This window comes from Pithys albifrons, chromosome 18, assembly GCF_047495875.1.
Source record: "Pithys albifrons albifrons isolate INPA30051 chromosome 18, PitAlb_v1, whole genome shotgun sequence".
Taxonomy (NCBI): domain Eukaryota; kingdom Metazoa; phylum Chordata; class Aves; order Passeriformes; family Thamnophilidae; genus Pithys; species Pithys albifrons.
In genome coordinates, this window is record NC_092475.1 from 2,907,144 (window position 1) to 2,925,528 (window position 18,385).

The 18,385-nt window shown below is 49.2% G+C and overlaps 1 protein-coding gene across 11 annotated transcripts in view; it reads left to right on the forward strand.

Annotated features, from left to right (window-relative positions):
* The first annotated feature begins 3,611 nt into the window (after positions 1 to 3,611).
* Positions 3,612 to 18,385, forward strand: part of KCNQ2 (potassium voltage-gated channel subfamily Q member 2) — a 75,907-nt gene continuing 61,133 nt past the window's right edge. For 10 of the 11 annotated variants that reach the window (XM_071573241.1, XM_071573243.1, XM_071573242.1 and 7 more), the window contains exon 1: positions 3,612 to 4,023. In XM_071573241.1, coding sequence (XP_071429342.1) covers positions 3,728 to 4,023 — 296 coding nt within the window. In that variant the 5' untranslated portion in view covers positions 3,612 to 3,727. The remainder of the gene's footprint in view (positions 4,024 to 18,385) is intronic. The other variant, XM_071573240.1, reaches the window with a different exon arrangement.

The following is an 18,385-nucleotide window of genomic DNA, read 5'->3' on the forward strand; positions in this document are numbered from 1 at the left end:
AGATTTGATGGAAGCTGGACAACCACCTGGTGCACCTTCATCTGAGGCAATTAAATTAAAAAACAAATCAGTGGTGGTCCCATGGTTGTAACTGAGTGCTGAGAACAGTGGTAAGCAGGAACAGGTTCTCCTCAGTTCACTGCACCTGAAGAGTTCCTTCCCCACCACCCTGCAAGTCCTCTGCAGCAGTGCCCAAATCTCCCCATCCCAAATGCTGAAGACTTTGCAGAGCTTTACCTTCTGTTCTAGCCAGAAGTGTGTATCCATTTGTCATGCTCACCTTTCTATCTTGAAATTCTGTAGATTTCTCCATTTGTGCTCATGAATTATGTTTCTTATGGGTTTGTTTCCCTCTGTGGGCTCCACCTTATTCTGAAGAAGCATCACCTTCCAGGTTGAGTTCCTTGTACAAACCAACCAGAGCTGCTGGTTTCAAAACTGAAAGTGGTTTGGCATTTGTTAGAGAGTCCCTGTTAGCCAAACAAGTAAGACACGTAAATAATCAATAGACATGGACTCTCAGGAGCTGTTTCCTGCTCAGAGAAGAGCACGGGGTGGTGGAAGGTGAGGGGTAGCTGAAGCAGAAGGAGATGGGGGAACACTGGGTGCAGAAGGACCAAGCTGTTCATGTCTTTTCCCTTGGCAGGTTAGTGTTGCTGGGATGTTGCAGCATCCTGTACAAGAGGAGGTAAAACCATCTGCTTTAGGGTTTGAAAATAGCTCTGGAAGAAGGCTGTGAGTGACAAAACCCAGGCTATGGGTAGCACAGTTCACACAAACTATCGGCTGGGTGGGGATGAACAAGAAATTCTCATTCAGTGTTTCAAGCAGAAATTTATCCCTGGAGTCATTCGACATGTTTCACACCAGTCACTTCTTACTACATTTCAAAAATTGCCAGAGGACGGAGCATGGACTTGCAGTATCTTAACATGGATTGATGGATTTCATCCTACCTTCAGGGTCTAAGCTATCTGCCATGGCATTTGTGTTTTAAAGCCATCACTAGTGTTGAAAGCAAAGGACTGACTCAGTAATTCTGTTTGTTTGTGAAGACATAATGTCCTTGGATCAGATAAAAGCACCTTCCCAGTACTGCTTTTATATACCTCATTAATTCCCGGTGTTAATGGCTGTGTCCTGTCTTCTGCCACCCAGCAGAAGTGGCAACATGACTGACTTCATCTCTGAAATTACCTGCTGCAGGCTCCATGCTGGGCATCGCAGTTCAATCAGTGTTTGTGTTCCAGTTGTTTTCAAGACACTGCTGCACCTCTCAGGGCTACAACTCATCAGGCACGGTGCAGACTGGAGCAAGGGAGAGCTCCTGTGAGCTGGTGGAGTGGCATGTGGGGGAGGCAAGTGGAAAGCCTCGTGCTTGGGGTCTCAGTCATATGCTTTTGAGCACTTGACTTCAGCTTGCAGTGCTAACACATGGAATGCTATCCATAGAAGAGTTAGAGATGCCCTTAGAGTCCAAGGTGAAGAGAAAAAAGGGGCAAAGCTAGAGCAGGTCTTCATCCACAATTTCAGGTGTTTTCCACCTCCCAAGGACTGCTCTGTTTACATAAGGAGGCAATCCTTGATGCCACTTGCCTACAAGACCTTGCTTGTATTTGAGGTTTTGCCTCCCTCCCAAGCGACACAACAATCCTGGACAGTCCCTACAATCTCACTGTGTCTTTCCTCAGCCCATCCATGCCCTGAGAAGGCAGAAATCCCAGCCCTTATGTTTCTCACTCCTGTTTTTTGGTGGTCTTAGAGATACAGGATATCCAAAGCTCTGCTGCAGTGAGACACTGAAAGTGACCAACTAATTAGGCAAAGAGGAGTGCCTTGAATTTAGAGTCTTCTTTAGGGCTCACAGACTGTTAGTAATCTTGAATTTGTTAATTGAAAATTGCTTCCTCTTTTTGTTGTTGGCCTTTTTGTGGAGGGGGATATTTCCTGCTTTGGGACTGCGTCACTGGATCTATAATAATGCACTTTGTACATTAGTGCCAGGCACATTGGTAATTGGCCACCCTATTAAAGAACACTAATGATCTTACAAGTCTTCACAAATAATGAATAGAATGGCCCCTCATTGAATTGAGTAATTTATTCACTGACATGCTTGCAGATTTGTTTTTCCAGTATTTATTCCAGCTTTAGTTTTCTTCCTGCCTTGCAGAGATGGCTTCTCCTTCAGCCATGTGTTGGAGAGAATGTGGGTCACAGGAAACATACTGTTCATAAAAAATGTAGGGCTGCTCCTTGCTGGCTCTTCCCTTAACGTGTCTGGTAGGGTTTGGGGAGTGAGCAGCAGCAGCTTTCATCTCAACTCTCCTCTTGTCCATTAGTTATCACTGGGATTCTCCTGAGGAATTAGGAGAGGATCAAAGAGCCAGGACTTGAGAAGTGCGCTCGGGAAGGTTATGTTGATTTTCTCATTTAAATATGAATTTCAGGAAAAGCTGGCAACAATACAGTGACAGGGTTGGTTTTCCAACTGCTGACTCTGTTAGAGAGGAAACAAAACACAGCCCTGGGTGGTTCTTGCAGCCATGAAACTGGGGGCAACCATTTTGCTGCTTTCCTACAACCATCGTGTTGAGGTATTTGTGACAAAAGGAGCAGCTCATCTGAGCTTGAAATTCAATTTACATACCAAAATATCTTGTCCCAAAGCCTTGTTTACTTACAAAGAACACGCAGAACTGTGCAGTTCACAAATTATCTGTGAGTTGTTGGGTTGTAAGGGATAGAAAAGTCACTGTGCAGGAGTTGATGATCCTGGGCTTGATTTTGTTTGATTGCAGGTCTTCCCATTGCACTGCAGTGAACCCTTTTGATGGAAGATAATTGTGTGGGACAGGTACCTCTGCCCTATCTCAGTTTTCTGCAGCATATCTGCCTTCTCCTGAGTCCTGTGAAGATGGGAAGGTCAGAAGGAAATTGGCCAACTCAGGAACCCCATCATGGTGAGGTTTCAGGGCATAGGGGAAGCTGAATTTGGGCTTCCAAGTCCTAAGGCGGTAGGTTGAACCTTCGGGAAGTGTGGAGGAAGGGAATGACTTTGCAGACAAGGATTTGTGGGGAGGGTGAGCAGGTCTGGTGGCTGAGTGGGCATTCAGAGGTAGGGCATGGATTGAGTCCTTCCTGTGAAACTAAAGCAGTGTCTGCACCTGCTGCCAGTGGGGCCAGGTCAAATTTATGGGAATGGGGATCCCATCAAAGGGTGCTGCCCAGCCTTCCCATGGGGCTTTTGCATAAAGAGGTCACTCCTTGGTGGGTTTTGGTGGAATATTAGGGTCTGGTTTTCGAAGTGGACACTGAACACTGGGTTGGGAGCAGGGGGCAGGGGGAAGATGTCAGATCTTGATTTGAGAGGGGGATGCTAGAACCTGCTTTGAGAACGCTGGAGTTTACATTCGGGGAAACAATGCCAGATCCTGATTTTCTTGGTGCGGAGCGGCCAAAGCCTCTTTTTTTTCCCACCCTTTTGGTTGGGGGGCTGGGTGGCAAACCCGAAATTTTGGAAGTGGGGGGCGTGTGAGAGGCTGCTGCCGGCGGGGGATGCCAAGGGTTAACGGGGCGGGCGGCGTTGGGGCGGCGCTGGCGGAGCCGATTGCAGCGGCTGCTGCGGCTTCGGCTGCGCCGGGCGCGGAGCAGCGGCGGGGAGCGCGGGCGGAGCCCCCGCCGGAGCCCCCCGCCGCCCCCGGCCCCGCCGCCCTCCGCCGCCACCATGGTGCAGAAATCCCGCAACGGAGGCGTCTACCCGGGGCCCGCCGCGGAGAAGAAGCTCAAGGTGGGCTTCGTGGGGCTGGACCCGGGCGCCCCGGACTCCAGCCGGGACGGAGCGCTCCTCATCGCCGGCTCCGAGAGCTCCAAGCGGGGCAGCATCCTCAGCAAGCCCCGCTCCGGGGTCTCGGGCAGCGGGAAGCCCCCAAAACGGAATGCTTTTTACCGCAAGCTGCAGAATTTCCTCTACAATGTGCTGGAGAGACCGCGGGGATGGGCTTTCATTTACCACGCATACGTGTGAGTAAAAGGGTGAGGGGCAAACCTGATGGCAAAGCCCCCTCCGGTTCAGTGTGCCCTCCTCCACCCCTCCCAGCCCCCCAAACGCGCCGAGGAGGGAGGATGCTCCAGCTGCAGAGCGGGCGCGGGGAGGGGATGCCGGGTGCCAGGGCTGGCTGGGGAGCCCCGGGGGATGCTGCGGGGGGCGGAGGCTGAGCCTCTCACCCCTCAGAGCAATCGGACCGCCGGGCTGGGCCGCCTCTGTATCCCGCATCCCTCATCCCGCATCCTGCATCCCTCGCCCCAGCCCAGGCGGTGCCCGGGGACGGGGCGGGAGGCGGCGATGGCCATCCGGGGAGGGGGGCGGGTGTGTAGAAGCTGCCCCTGCAGAGCTGGGTGGGCAGCATCTCAGAAAGGTGTGATGCACCAGGTCGCTTTTTTCCCCTGCCCGCTCCTGCTTGCGGGGGAAGGGGATGCTCATGCGGTCGGTGCAGGGGGCTGAGCAGCGAGTGACGGGTAGCGACTGTTCCTCCGTCTTGCTTGAAATCACCATAGCAATGCTGAGAGCAGAGGAACAAAAAGCTCTGCTCAGGCACTGCCTCTCCTCCTCCCTCAGCCCCCATCATCCTTCCCCTCCCGGCCCCATCTTTGCCTGTTGGGTGTCTGCGGAGGATTTGGGGTTGTGGTTGGTTCTGGAGCTCTGCTCAGGGTTGTGGAGGTATTTCTTGTCCCCCCGTGGGAAGAGGCTGAATTGGAGATGTGTCTAGAAAGAAATGCTAATCAGTGTCTGGGGCTCCCTGCCTGCACAGCGCCGAGCGGTAAACAAAGGAGCATCCTTGGGTGCTCATCTGCCCCCTGGAACCGGGTTTAGGCAGAAATGGCCCCGCTGACCTGTGTTTGGCAGAAGGATGCCCATCTCTGAGGCATTGCTGCATAGGAGAGCAGATGACTTCCCGTTATTCCCAGGACTGCAAAGGGTCAAGATAAATCGCTGTGTTACTGCAACTCCCTTCCCTCTGGGACTTTCCACAGTCCCACCAGGCTCTTCTGCAGGCCTGGGCTCAGGCTGAGGTGCTTCTGCCCTTGGTGCCAATGGTGATTCTTTGGTTTTTTTTCCTGTGTTTTTCGTCATGGCCAGGGCCTCTGTCAGCTTCAGCAAGAGGAATTTTGGGGGCTTTTCTGAGTTTTTTCCCTCCCCATGCTTTTGGTGTAACACCGTTGTAAGATAAAGGGGTTGGGATGTGCTTTCTGGTCCTCAGCCATTTTGTACATTCCAGGGAGGTGTTGGTGGGACCAGTCAGAGAGGTGAGATCCTGGCTGGGTGGGAAGCTTTGCTGGACACTGCAGTGAGTTGGGGTCCTTGGGGAAGCTCATGCCCCCAGGGAAACTGGAGAGGAGGCGAGGGAGCATTTGTGGAACTCAGCTGCAGCTACAATGAGGAGTGTGAAGTCCAGTGCTGGGGACATCCTTCATGCTGGCCATCCTCTGGAGTTGTAGGTGGTTTGTGTCGCACAATCTTCCAGAATTGTGTGGAGGGGCCGAGCATTTGCGTTGTGAGCTGGCACTTCCCTGTGTGTGCGCCAAGGATGGGGAGAGATGTTGTGCAATGTGCACTGCACGCTGCTCAATACAGGTGAGACCCCAGCCTGGGACACTGGGGTGACAGTGACAGAGATGGAAGGGGCTGAAAATGGCAAGCAGCATGGGTAGCCCTACCTTGTAAGGGCTTTATAAACAACCTTGGCTTCCTCAGCTGCTCCAGCTTCTGACCTGTTTGATTCTCTGTGGTGGCATTTGCTTGGGCATCCAGGAATGCTTCCAGAGCAGGAGCAGGGTCACCCTAAACAGACCTGTTCCCAGTGCCAGCCTGGGGTGCCTTTGGTTCTCCTAGCCTAAGCAGCTGTTTCTTCTGGGCTCGTGACTCCACTTAAATCTGCTGTGACACCACATGGAGCCATAGAAAACCATCCTCTACCCTCCACCCCTGCACCTGCTGGGAAATGGAGGCTGAATTCAGTGCTGAAGTGGTAATTGCACCAATGTCTGTGTAGCATTGGTGATAATTTTTTTCTTCACAGTGTATTAGGAACTTATATGGATTCCAGTCTTCTGAACTATACATACAGTAGGTTTAGCTTCTTCACTTTGCTATTGCATTATTATTTGGTAAACTTCATACAAAGTCACCAGAATAAGCTCAGGCACCAGTTATCAACCCTTGCTGCCCTCGTGAGCCTGGCATGGCCTGAGTCAGGTCTGTGAGTGTTGGAATGGGGCAAGGGGGGGCTTTCTTGGATTTCTGGAACTGTGAGTCTGTAATCCAGACAGACAGGACAGATAAAAAGCTTAGTGGCTGCTTATTTGAAGATATGGGAGGATGATGAGACTGGCTCAAGGTCACAAAGTTTATAAGGAAGAGCTGGAGCCATCACAATGTCCCGATGGTTGGTGCAGTTCTATTGGGGTCACTCTGTCTCCTGCTGTCCCAAACCCCATTTGGTGCCAAAGTCTTGATTCCAAAAGCACCTTTAGCCCCCATGGTGTGGGAATGAAACTCTTGAAAAAGGCTGTGGATGAGGGTGGCGTGTCCTGCTACTGTCTTGAGCTCAGTCAGCTCTTCTACCCGGACCCCATATGCCAGCACCCTGATTTTTCTGCTCCGGCTGCTCACAAAGACTTTCTTGCTTAGGAGCTATTTCCAGTCTGAATGAGTTTGTGACTCTGCAAGGTTGGGTTTTAGCTTGTAGAGATGCTTATAGACTCAGCATTTGTAGATGTGGAGCTGTTCCAGGGCTGCTGTGCTGCTCAGGCAACTCCCTGCACCCAATGCCAGGATACCAACTGGAATGACTCTCCCAGCATAGAGATGTTTTAATAAACATGAGAGGTGCCTCTGAGTCAGGACCTCTGACAAATGCCTGTTGGAAGACCCATCTCCCAGACTGGTTCTGCACCAGGTGATTGATGCTCTGCCTTGAGATGCCTGTGCAGGTTGCATTTATTTCCAGTGCTGCATCCTAGATCCAATCCATCTGATTTCATTCCCCACCTCTTCCTGCTGTCGCTCATTCCCTTTTCCATACCATTTCATGCAAAAGAAACCAGGGAAATTCAAACCAGGGAAACTCCCCCATTTTCCCCTCGCCCCCAACCCAAACTCATTAACCTGTTCTCATTTCAAATGTTGCCTCTGTAAAAGTGCTGTTGCCTCTGTGAGCAAAAGCACAGTTTTATATTTCTGTGTTATGATTCATTTTTGTAGTTAATAGCTCTTCCTACACTGACACAACTGGGTGACCTGCTCAAGGGAGTTGTGTGTTACCAGATCATATATAATGTATGTTTTACATTGCCCCGTGGACAGCTGAGCCTGGTGGGTCCCATTTTTGAGTATGGCTGGAGGTGGACTCTGGCTCCCCCATCTCTCATCATTTCCCAGTATTTCTCTCAACATCTTTCTTTTCTATTCCTCCTCCTCCTTTTTTTTCCCTTTTTTTTCCCTGGCAGATCCTTAACGATGCAGCACGTGGCCTCATTCTGTTCAAGGTTGAGCTGCAACTTGAAAAGTTGAGCTGTGTCTAAATAGTAGATCAGGATTTTTGAGGGATGCAGCAGCACTTAGATCTCGAGGCAGTTTTCTGCACAAGGAAGCATTTAGCTTCCAAAATTCTTTCATTTTATTACTTTGAATAATCTAAGTATCTATGTTTCCTTCTAGCCCTTTTCCCTTGTAACCTGCCCCATGCTCAGAGGTGCTGAGCTGAAAGGGCTGTGATACTTTAAAGTGACTTTTAGTCCGTACTTGCCATTTTATTTCAGAAGGGATCACTGTGTTCTGTGCCAGCCTAATCAAGGTTCTTGCACTGGGTACCCTCATAGCCTGATGTGTCTGGAAGCACATTTGCTGATCCCTGAGTGAGCTGCTCCTCTTTGGTCCCTGAGATGAAGAGGAGTGGACTTCATTTGGGGCAGTGGCAAGAAAACAGTCTGGATTCAGGCACTTTTAAAGCTGTGTGCTCAGGAGCCAACATAATTCTTGCATTTCCTACTTAGAATTTACAACTCCAATGCACCTTTTTAACTGTGTTAAAAATAGTTTGGGTGCATTTTTTATCCGCACACTGTGCACCATACATTCAGTTAATTAAGCAAGTGCATGGACTTAAATTATAATAAGGAAGAACATTTCCTCCCTGTCTAATTCTATTAAAATTTCCTTGTACTGTCCCCATCCAGTTTGTTCTTCCCTTATAACCCCAGCCACAATCTACCCCTCTCTCCAGGGAGTCTCCAAGGAGTCTCCTCCCTGCACTGCATCCTGGCATGGTCACAGCTGGCACCGTGGGAGCATGGGGGGTGGATGCAGTTGCTTCCCTGGAGGTCTAGGGTTTCTCAGTGCAGATTTGGCCTCTTTTGTGACTCCTTCCACTCCTCAGAGACTGATGGAAACATGGATGGTTCACATAGATCCATTCCCAGATAATTTCTCACATCAGAATTTGGGGTAAATGTAGTTTGACAGTCTCAGTTACCCATCCCCAGTCACTGAGGAGCGGTGGTTCGTGGCAAGCCCTCACCCAAAGACAAAGTTTGTAGGAGCCACTTTCTGTTTTTATCAGCTCTCCTGTATCTGTTCCATGGGACATCACACAGCAGGAAAAAGGACTGGCACATCTCCCTGTCACCACAATCTAAAGAGGAATCTGTTGCTCAAGAACTAAGAAAACAGCTAAGCATTTGGGCTACCTAAAAGGGGATTATGCAGGGCTAAGCCTTTGCTACTTGTATACCAGAAGCCAAACACTAAACTTAGGTGCTTTTTATCACTGTCAGCACCATTGATGCCAAACTGAGAGGGAAACCCCCTGCCCTGCCCACTCTGCCCTGCCAAAGGAACCACAATGTCTCATCCTACTAATGTCCCTTCCTTCTGCTGCAGTGCAAACCCCCTGCTTTTTGCTAACTTCATATCTTTCAGCAATGTCCATCTTCCCTTTTGTACAGGATTTGGGTCTTGCTTTTTTGGTTATTTCCTCTATTAATAATAAATAATAAATTGAGCCACAGAAAGACTCATCTGGTTGAGTGAGTGAGGTGCGTTGCAGCACAGAAAGGAGGTCACCCAGGGGATCAGCTTGTTTTTCGTTTCCTTAATGTCAGTGTGGGGTGAGTGTGACGCCTGGAACGTGACACATTAAAGCGACTGAAATCAGGTTGCTCCCACCAAGCTCTGACTAAGCAGCTGGAGAGGAGCTCGTGAGGCTTCACACTGTGAAGGTCTCCCTGGTCCCTCGGGTGGACACAACCACACGGCTGAGGGCATCAGCACTGGAGGTCAAAGCTTAGCACATCCATCAAGCTCAGCACCTGTGGGAGATCTGTACTGGCTCCTTCATCCCAACTCAGCCAGGAGGTGGGAAGGAGAATCCGGGAGGTCCCGGGATGTCACTGGTGGATGGGCTGAGTTTGGTGTCATCTTACCTGCCCACAACAGGTGGGCCTGTCCCTGTTGGTGTGAGGTCTCTGTTCTCAGTGCATCAAAGGAGTCTCCAGAATTGAGATACACATTGCTTCGGAATAATCCAAGGACTTTTAGCCTCTGATGGTCCAAAAGGAACCGTATTGCAGAACCAGATTGTTGTGGTGGTCTAAACTGAGTTTCATGAACGTATTTAGATGAGAGCTGTGATAAAAGCTGATCTGACTAGTGAGCACGTGACAGAAGAAGGTAGTGCAGAAGGACAGTGAGCAGTGGTTTGGCTGCTGCAACTGGGTCCTTCACTGCTGTATGTTTAAATGGCTCCTAATCAGGTTGCAAGACAAAAAAACCACTTGGGCTATTCTGACAGTCACCTGTGGCAAAAGATGACCCTGCCTTGACTGCAGGAGTAGGTATTTAAATATATAAATATAATATAAATATGGTCCCTGGGTGGATGTGCCCATCTATCCAGATTAAAAGAAAAATGTAAATTTTCTCCAGTAAGAACAAATTGTGTGATACTTGATTTTACTTGTTCAGCTCATCTGCTGTGACCTCAGCTCCCCACACAGTTCTCCTGGCCATATCCTGGGTAAACTGCAAATGCAGCCTCCTGTGACACTTACAGTGGAGGTGTTTAGGGGACGTCACATGCAATTATTCCAAAGCACTGAAATAATTACTTATAGTGTTTGATGGGGAGTATCTCACACAAGGCACCAGCTGGGATGGGAAGAGCTGCTTTATTACAGCCTTGGGGCTTCTTGACTGTCTAACTGCCAATAACTGAGGGAAAGCAGAGCATTCCTCCAGAACTCTCTGGTCTCTCTTTGGCATCACTCCAGCCTCTTAACGTACCTTTGGTGTTGGTAAACATCCATCTGGTGACTTTTTTGAGTGGATTGGATGTCAAAGGGCAGCCTTTTCCAAGGTGTGGGAAGCAAGAAGTCTTCTGAAATTGTCTCACCTCTTGCTCTTGCTGCTGTAGGGAGGTGATGTAAAGCTACATCAGAGTCACTGGGTGCAGCAGCAGCCTTGGCTTTGTAAGCCCTGTGACTGAGCAGTCACTTGATTTGTTTCAGGATTTAGAATGTCCAGTCGTTTCAGGAGTAGTGGACTTTCAGCTTGAATTTGGTGAGGCTCAGATTCGTGCTGGATTCCTTGTGCAAATCCCGTAGGAGCTTTGGTATAGGCTTAAGTGAGCAGGTTTGCTTTCTGGAGTTGCCCAGTTCTCTCTGCTGATGGCAGAGGGAGCCCAAGTTCCCTTGCACACCTTACGTGAAAGTTGAGTGGGATGTGTCCAGCTAAGGGGGAGAAAAGACAGAGCCTGACATGATTTCAAACTGGAAACTGGAGTGAGCTGAGGTATGTCCCACCTCCTTCCTCCAGCCTCAGTAGGAAGTGGGGTCCTCAGAGCCAGAACTACACTGTGAACACCCTGCCAAGTCAAGTCAAGGTGAGAGATGAGGCTGGTCCACATTAAAATGGGTGACCAAGATCTGAGATCCAACTTTACTCAGCCACGTTTGAGAAGTGTTTTTGTCAAAGGAACCTTTGTAGCAAATCCTGATCAACTCTTGCCAACCTGCAGCCAAGACTGGGGAAAGCAATCCAGCCTTGCTGATACTGATTGTAGCTCCTAAGCAGCTCCAGTTGTGTTTTGGCTCTCTAAGGGGAGTGCCCACTGGTCAGTCCTCATTCAGAGATCCTCCTTTTTTAATGCCTCCTGTGGGAGGGTAGGACAGGGAAAAGAACCAAGAGGACAGGCAAGGGCAGAGGGAACAACTGGGTTAGGAGGTACCCTCTCTTCATCTGAGGATCCTGGCAGTCCATTGTGGCTGGTGCTTGGTCTTTTCAGGACAGAATTGCAAGAGGCAGAGAGTTTGCCTTCTGGAGGGTCTTTCCCAAGAATTTACAAATTCCACATTTGTAAACAAACCCTGATCTGCTTGGAAGTCCTGCTTTCTCATTTAGAGCTCTGCCAGCCCGGGGAGGTGACGGTGTCAGAGCAAAATACGGTTGGGGTGGCAGCAGAGCTGCTGTCACGCACTGCAATGGATGAGCACAGCAGGGCAGGCAATCCTAACACAGCTTCCACAGCTGGGCTGTCACTCTCTATGAAGTTATTATGATGCCCAGGAAAAAAAAAATTAGCTAGCAGAAATCCTGACTCAAAGATGACTTGTGTACACCTCTTCAGTCTCTTGTGTGAGTGCAATAGGTCATGTCTGGGTACCTGCTGTGTCTGTTTCTTGCAGCTTGGATTTGATGTGGTGGGAAAGATTAATAGAGCGTGCAAAAGAAAAAGGTCAAAGAATAGTTAAAATTAATAGAAAGGGGAAAATAATACTTTAATCATATTACATCAATGTGCAAGCACCTCCAATGGAAATAGAAGTCTACAAGCTTCTGTTTTGTGCATCAAGTCAAAAAGATCCAGTCCCTGCTGTATGATTTGGTGTATTGAACAGTCAAGACATGTGAAATGCATAAAGTAGTTGTTGGGGCACTGCTGGTAAATGTTATCTTTGCTCCACTTCTCTTTTTAACAGTATTTCCTGTCATCTTATTTGCTTTTGAGTTGGTAGGTTGGTTTCTGTTCATGCTCCTTGGCTTTGCAAAGGAAGTTGGGGTTGGCTTTGACTACAGCAGACTGTCAGTCATGGGCCAGCCCATCTCAGTGGGAAATCCTCTGATCTGAGGATCTCAGCAGGGTTAATGTTGGGCTGGGAGGGTGGAGGTGGCACATTTTTCCAGGGCCATGGATCACCCATGGTGGGGCAGTGTCCTGTGATCTCACTGTCCACTACAGGTGCAGCATGTAGAGGGCTGTGAATGGGTCTCACTGACTTTTGTCCTGTTCGAGTGTTATATATGGCAGCAAAATGACAGCTCTGGGAGACTTTCTCCAGCTTGTTTATGGGCTTTTGCACAACTCACAGTCTCAAAGTGGCCATTAATTGAGTTTATGCTTGCTGGGAGGTTCATTACCTGATCTGAAGAATGTAATTGGATATGTAAGAGCGCTCCATCTTTCACTGAAGAGGGGAGCAAAAGAGGTAAATATAAATATCTGTATATTATAGGTGGACAAACAGGGAGTGAGGCTGTGTTGCCTCCTGCCACTTCAAGCCATATGGTGGTTAAGCCTGAGTGTTCCCAGGAGGAGCACTGAAAATCAAAACCTCTCCTCCATAATGAGGACAACTCATTGCTCTTCCACCAAGTAGGCAGCATGAGGGACTCAGGCTGGTGTGACCATTGCATCAGTGTTGGACAATGGTTTATTTCTGTGTTTACTCATCCTTCCTCTTCCTCTATGTCTGACAAGGCTGGACATGCCACGTCGTGTCCAGTTAACCTCTTGCTAGACCTTCCTCCAAGTTTTCTGGGGTTTATTAGCAATGATTCCTGCTGTAAGGACTGGTGAGATTCCTGAGTCATCTCCTTAGACAGGGAGCTATTTATTTCAGTGTGTGTGTTACACTCCCTTGGAGTGGGTGTCTCTCTTCCGCTTTTGGATCCTGCCCTGACTCTATATAAAGACTCTGGGCTTGAATGAGCAGCAAAACCAACCCTCAAACTGGATCCATCATTTGGAAGGTTCGTTCTGCTGATCCCATCTCTCCTGGCTGAAGGGGCATGGCCATTTGGAGTATGGGTAGGAGCTTGCATGGGATATTTGTCCATCTTGGGGTTGTACAGCTGCTGGGACTCACAGGGAGACAGAGTGCTGTGTGTCCATGTCCAGGAGCAGCTCTTGCTTTACAGTGGCTCATGACAGAGGGGTAGGTGTGATTTGTACCCTCTTTTCTCCCCAGAGGTTGATTTGCTGATGCTGTTGGGTTTTTGATCATTGGAGTTTTTCTTACTTAGGAGAGCTGAGATACTTGAGTGGATGTAATTCCCTGTTGGTTTTAGAGCAGGGACTGGAGGTGCCATGGGCAAATGTAGGAGGGCTCTTCGAGACACTGCCAGTGTTCTGAGGAAGTTTCATTGTGTCATTTTCCCTGGGCTGGGCCTTTTAAGACATGGGTGTGTGGTGGCCTTGCAGAAAACTGCATATGGATTTGGGGGTGAAGGAGAGTTCCTCACGTAACTCCTCTCCAGGGAGCTGCAGACAAGCCAGTGTGCTGATGGCAATGTGCATCCAAAAGCTGACTTCACACCCAATTAAGCATCACCCTGAGCCAGAGGGACAAGTCCTCATGTCATTATGCCTTGAACTCAATTGCTGGCACTTCATGAGGGCTCTGTTTCCACAGCCTGAGGGAACGAAGCATTTAATCCGTATCAGCACTAAAGAAACCTGGTTAATGTGTCTTCGTGGTTTGGTTCTTGTGGGTAGTGGATGCACATCACTGTGGTTGTCTTTTTTCTTAGTTATGGCTATTCCTGTAAGGAAGGAAAAAGACCTGGAGAGGAGGAGAATTTCCTGAGCTCTTTTGTCTCTAATTTATCAGAATTTTACACTGAATATTTCTTCTTCTCCACAATGTTTTTGTTTTAACATCTAGATGTTTTTAATGCTATTCTTAATTAGCAGCTTCTCGCTTATCATACCAGCTAATGAGGGGTAGGAAGCATTTCTGCACTGACCTTTTGTTGTTGCAACAGAAATCAGATATAATTTGAAACCTTCTCTGAGCTGCCCCTCCAGGCCCTGAGCCTGCACTCCCTGATCCATGTTTGTGGGTGGTGGGAGCATCTCCAGTCATGTTAAATGGCACAAAGTGAGCTGCTGAGGCTTAGTATGGGAATCAGTAGATCTCCTGTCTAAGCCTGGGATAAATAGAATAATAGAATTAGGTTGGAGGGGACCTTAAACATCATCTCATTCCACCCTCCCTGTCATGGGAATGGACACCTTCCACTATCCCAGGTTGCTCCAAGCCCTGTCCACCTGGCCTGGAATACTTCCAGGGATGGGGCAGCCACAGCTTCTCTGGGCAACCTGTGCCGGGGCCTCCTCACCCTCCCAGGGAAGATTTTATTTTATATCTAGTCTAAACCTGCCCTCTGTCAGATTAAATAACACCATGTAGATCTGAGACTTAAACTGGTGATGGTTTAACCAGTCTGAATATGAAGGGAATGATTTGAGGTTTTAAGTATAGGGAAAGGTAATGAAAGTGTCTGAGTAAGGCAAGTGAATGGGACTCTAAAGGTGTGTCTGTCCCACTGTTTTTACTAGGAGGGGATGTAGACACTTATAAGTAGGTGAGACATATCCCAACCTCAGGTCTCCACTCTGTGCTTTGGAATAGCCAGGTCTAGGAGACCTGTTAGGAGTTCAGGGCTTGATGTTGCCTGGGCTTGACCCATCCATATGCAAGAACTTGGGAACACCTCCATCGAACTTGCCAGTTTTGCTGCCCCTCTTTGCAAATGCTCTGCAGAGCAAACAGTCTGCTGTGGGTGTGTGCTTGGTAGAGAGCACCTGCCCAAAGCCCAGCCCACTGTAGAGAAACAGGCTGACCCTGCAAAAGGAGTTCAGTTCTCCCTAGCCATGCTCTTCTGCTCTTCCCCACACGGGAGCCAAAGGATGTTAAAAAGCCCAGAGGAATTAATGAAGCTAATGAATTGCTTCCTCCTCTGTGACCAGGGAGGTCCCTTTATCCTGCAGCCACATCCCCAAGGGATGTACTGGGAAGAGTGGCCAGAGCCAAGCCTGACCCTGTGACAGCATTCCCTGCTGGCTGCAGAAGGCCAATGGGATATGCACCTCACCTGGAAACACAGAGACTGGTAGAGCCCAGAGAGGTAGCACAGCCTGATGGGGTTGTTCACTTATATTCCATTTGCTAACAGGCAGCAGAAATTAAATGGAGATTAATTAAACTTTTTTTTTCTCCTCTCCTTCCTGCTTCCTCTTGCTTTTTGCTGTTTCTAGGGAAGACTGAAAAACTGTACTAGAGAGAAAGCTCAATTCTGAGCATCCTTTCATGAGTTCAGAATATGGTCCCCATGGGACTGCAGGGAAAGGCCCTCTAATTATGGGGAATGTCCTGCGAGGCTGGGTTACACAACCAGCATGTAGAGCTGCTCCTGCTTTGGTTTAGCAGCAGACTGATGATGCTGTAACTCCAAATACTACCTGGCTGTTATCCATTCATTTCTTTTTGTCACTGCCGGTGTCCTCAGCGCACAGCACAGGCCACTCGCGAGGCTCCGAGCCAAGGAGGAGGTAGGAAGGAGTGTGCAGGATCATAAAAGGGCCAGTTGATATTTCCAGTGCCCGGTGACATAATTCCCAGACAGCCCGAGCATATCTCGGAGCCGGCTGATGAGTCGCCGGGGAGATTTGGCTCCGATGCCACCGAGTGAAGGTGACTCCTTCCCTGCTCTGGCAGGAACAGGATGCCCTGATGGGGAATTCGTGCTGCGGCGTCTGCTCACGGCTCCGCACCGGCTGCTGCTGCTGGGGCAGGAGCCAAGTTAGCGTCCAGGAAAGGGACTTAGGGCTGCTGCAACTGCCCTGAGCTGTTGCATAGGGGAGGACTAACACCTTGGCTGTGGTGTTGGGCACGCCCTGGTGTCACATGCTGGAGGATGCTGCTCCTGAGTGGCTTTCTGATGTCGTTTAAGACGCTGTGTTGGCTCTGGTCCATGTGAGAGCTGGTTGCTGGTGTTCTTTGCAGTGGGTTTGTGCCAAGCTTTTTTCTACTCCAGAAGGATTTATTGGTTACTGAGGGCCATGGGCACATCTTGAGCTATGCCTGGGCTTAGCGTCAGCTGTGCCCCTGTATGCAGGGGGGAATCATTACCCTGTTTTCCAATTTGGGAGCTGAGATACAGAGGAATTGAGTGACACTGAATGCCTGCGCCATAAAATCCAGCATCCCTGCTCCCCAGGCTGTAACCCTAACCTCTCCCTCCTCCAGCTGCAATCACCATTTCCCATGCAAACAAGGAGACTTCAGTGTGTATCCTTGTCCCATCAGGCCTTCCTAGGCTTTGAATTATTAAATATTGTCTCTGATCTCCATTATAAAGGTTGTTAAAGCATAGTTACTTATCAGAATAGAAAATGCTGAACTTGGCTTTGTCTGCTTGTGGGATTTACAATAAATGCAAAGAGTTAAAAAAGAAGGAGGGGCTGGAAATGTTCAAGGCTGAGTTGGAAGGAGCTTGGAGCAACCTGGACTAGTGAGTGGCATTTCTACCCACAGTGGGAGGGTTGGGATGAGATGATCTTTAAGATCCCTTCTGACCCAAACCATTCTGTGATTCTATAAAAAAAAAAATTGTGAGAGGCTGAGCCTGCAGGTAAACAAAGAGAAGTAACAACTTCACAAGAGGATGTCCACTTTTATCCCAGTAGCCATGTGATCACTGGTTTGTATCTTCTGTTTAAAACAAAATCCCTTGCAAATTCATTAGTGTTATTAGGCTGAAGAGTGTTTGCTGCCGTAACTTCCAAGATGCCCGATTAAAGATTGTGCTCTGGGAGTCCCCTTCCCACATCCTCCTCCCTCAGCTGGCAGAGATCCCAGCAAACCACCCTTCAAAAGCAAGGAGTGTACCTTTGGCTTAGAGGGAGCAAGGAGAAGATGCAGATGCAGAGCAGGAGACCCAGGGCCAGCTGCAGATTGCAGCCAGCTGCTGAGCTCAGTGCTGGTTTATCGTGGATTCTGGAAGCCTGCAGTCCTGGCTGTGGATTGCTGTAATTCCCAAGGTCAGATTCATGCTCAGTGCATGGAAGAAGTCGGGTGGTACCTGCTGCTTTGCAGGAGGCTGTGTTTGAGCAGCAGGAACTCAGGCCATGGTCCTGCTGTTAGTTATTCCCTTGCTGAGCAGTGTCTTGCCCCACAGCTGGGCACATCTGTGTATGTCTGAGTGGAACTGCTCGATGTGACCCAGGCAGGTGATCACTCCCCTGTTTTTCCCAGAGAAATAAACCATGGAAACTGGCGTGAGAGTGAGCTGGGAGTTGCAGGCAGGGTCTCACTGTTGGGCTGGATCTGATTTCCCCTGGACTTCATGCAAAAGCCTGGTCTCCTTCTCCTGTTCTCAGGTTAGGCTGCAGCAGCTCTCCCAGGCAGCAGTACAGCACGATGCTGCAGGGCTGGGGCAGCTTCTGGGGGACTTGGATTGTGCCTGAGAAAAGGGGGTTAAAAGCAGGTTTTTACAAGCCTTTGCCTGCCATTTTAAATGGGAAGGATGTTTCCCTGGCAACGAGATGGATGCTTCCCAGCAGAGCATATGGCTTCCATCGACTTTGATTTACCAGCATGTTGAAATGGCAGCTAGATAATCTCTTTTCAGCTTTAGTGTGTCCATGCCCTGTGTCCCTGTTCTTTAGGAGTTTTTAAAGGGTCCAGATCCTGCAGCGCTGCCCCTGCTTCTGTCCCAGGGCTGGAGCTGGTGGGGTCCAATGTCAGGGCTGGATCTGGGGTCCTACCTTTGCAAAAAGGCACCTGCACAGAGGTCCTGAGTATAACCCAGAGCACGGAGCTGCGGGGTAGGCAGGAAAACCTTCCCTGCCTCTGCTGCCTTTCACCAGCCAAACAGCTCCTCCTCCTCCTTGGAGAATATAATCCACAGCCTTCTCTTCCTATTCTCCTCCCTGCTTTAAATCATTTTTAGATGTTTTCCACCTTTCACCACACAATCATCTGCCTCCTGCAGCTTGCTATTTATTGTTGTGTTTACTGGCACAGGGAAATAAGCAGAGGGAACAAACCTGTCATTTGCTGTGCGGGGGAACTTGGGGCAGCTGGTTTCTGTGAGCTCGTGGCTTTCCCAGGCTGGCTGCTGTGTGCCAACCCCACCAAGATCACATGGCAGCCTCCCCCAAGGGGCAAAAACAGAGGAAAAGAGGTTCTTCTCTTATTTGCTGCTCATTACTGGCCCTCTGTCCTTTGGCAGATTTGATAAAAATTGGCCAAGGGGTCCAAT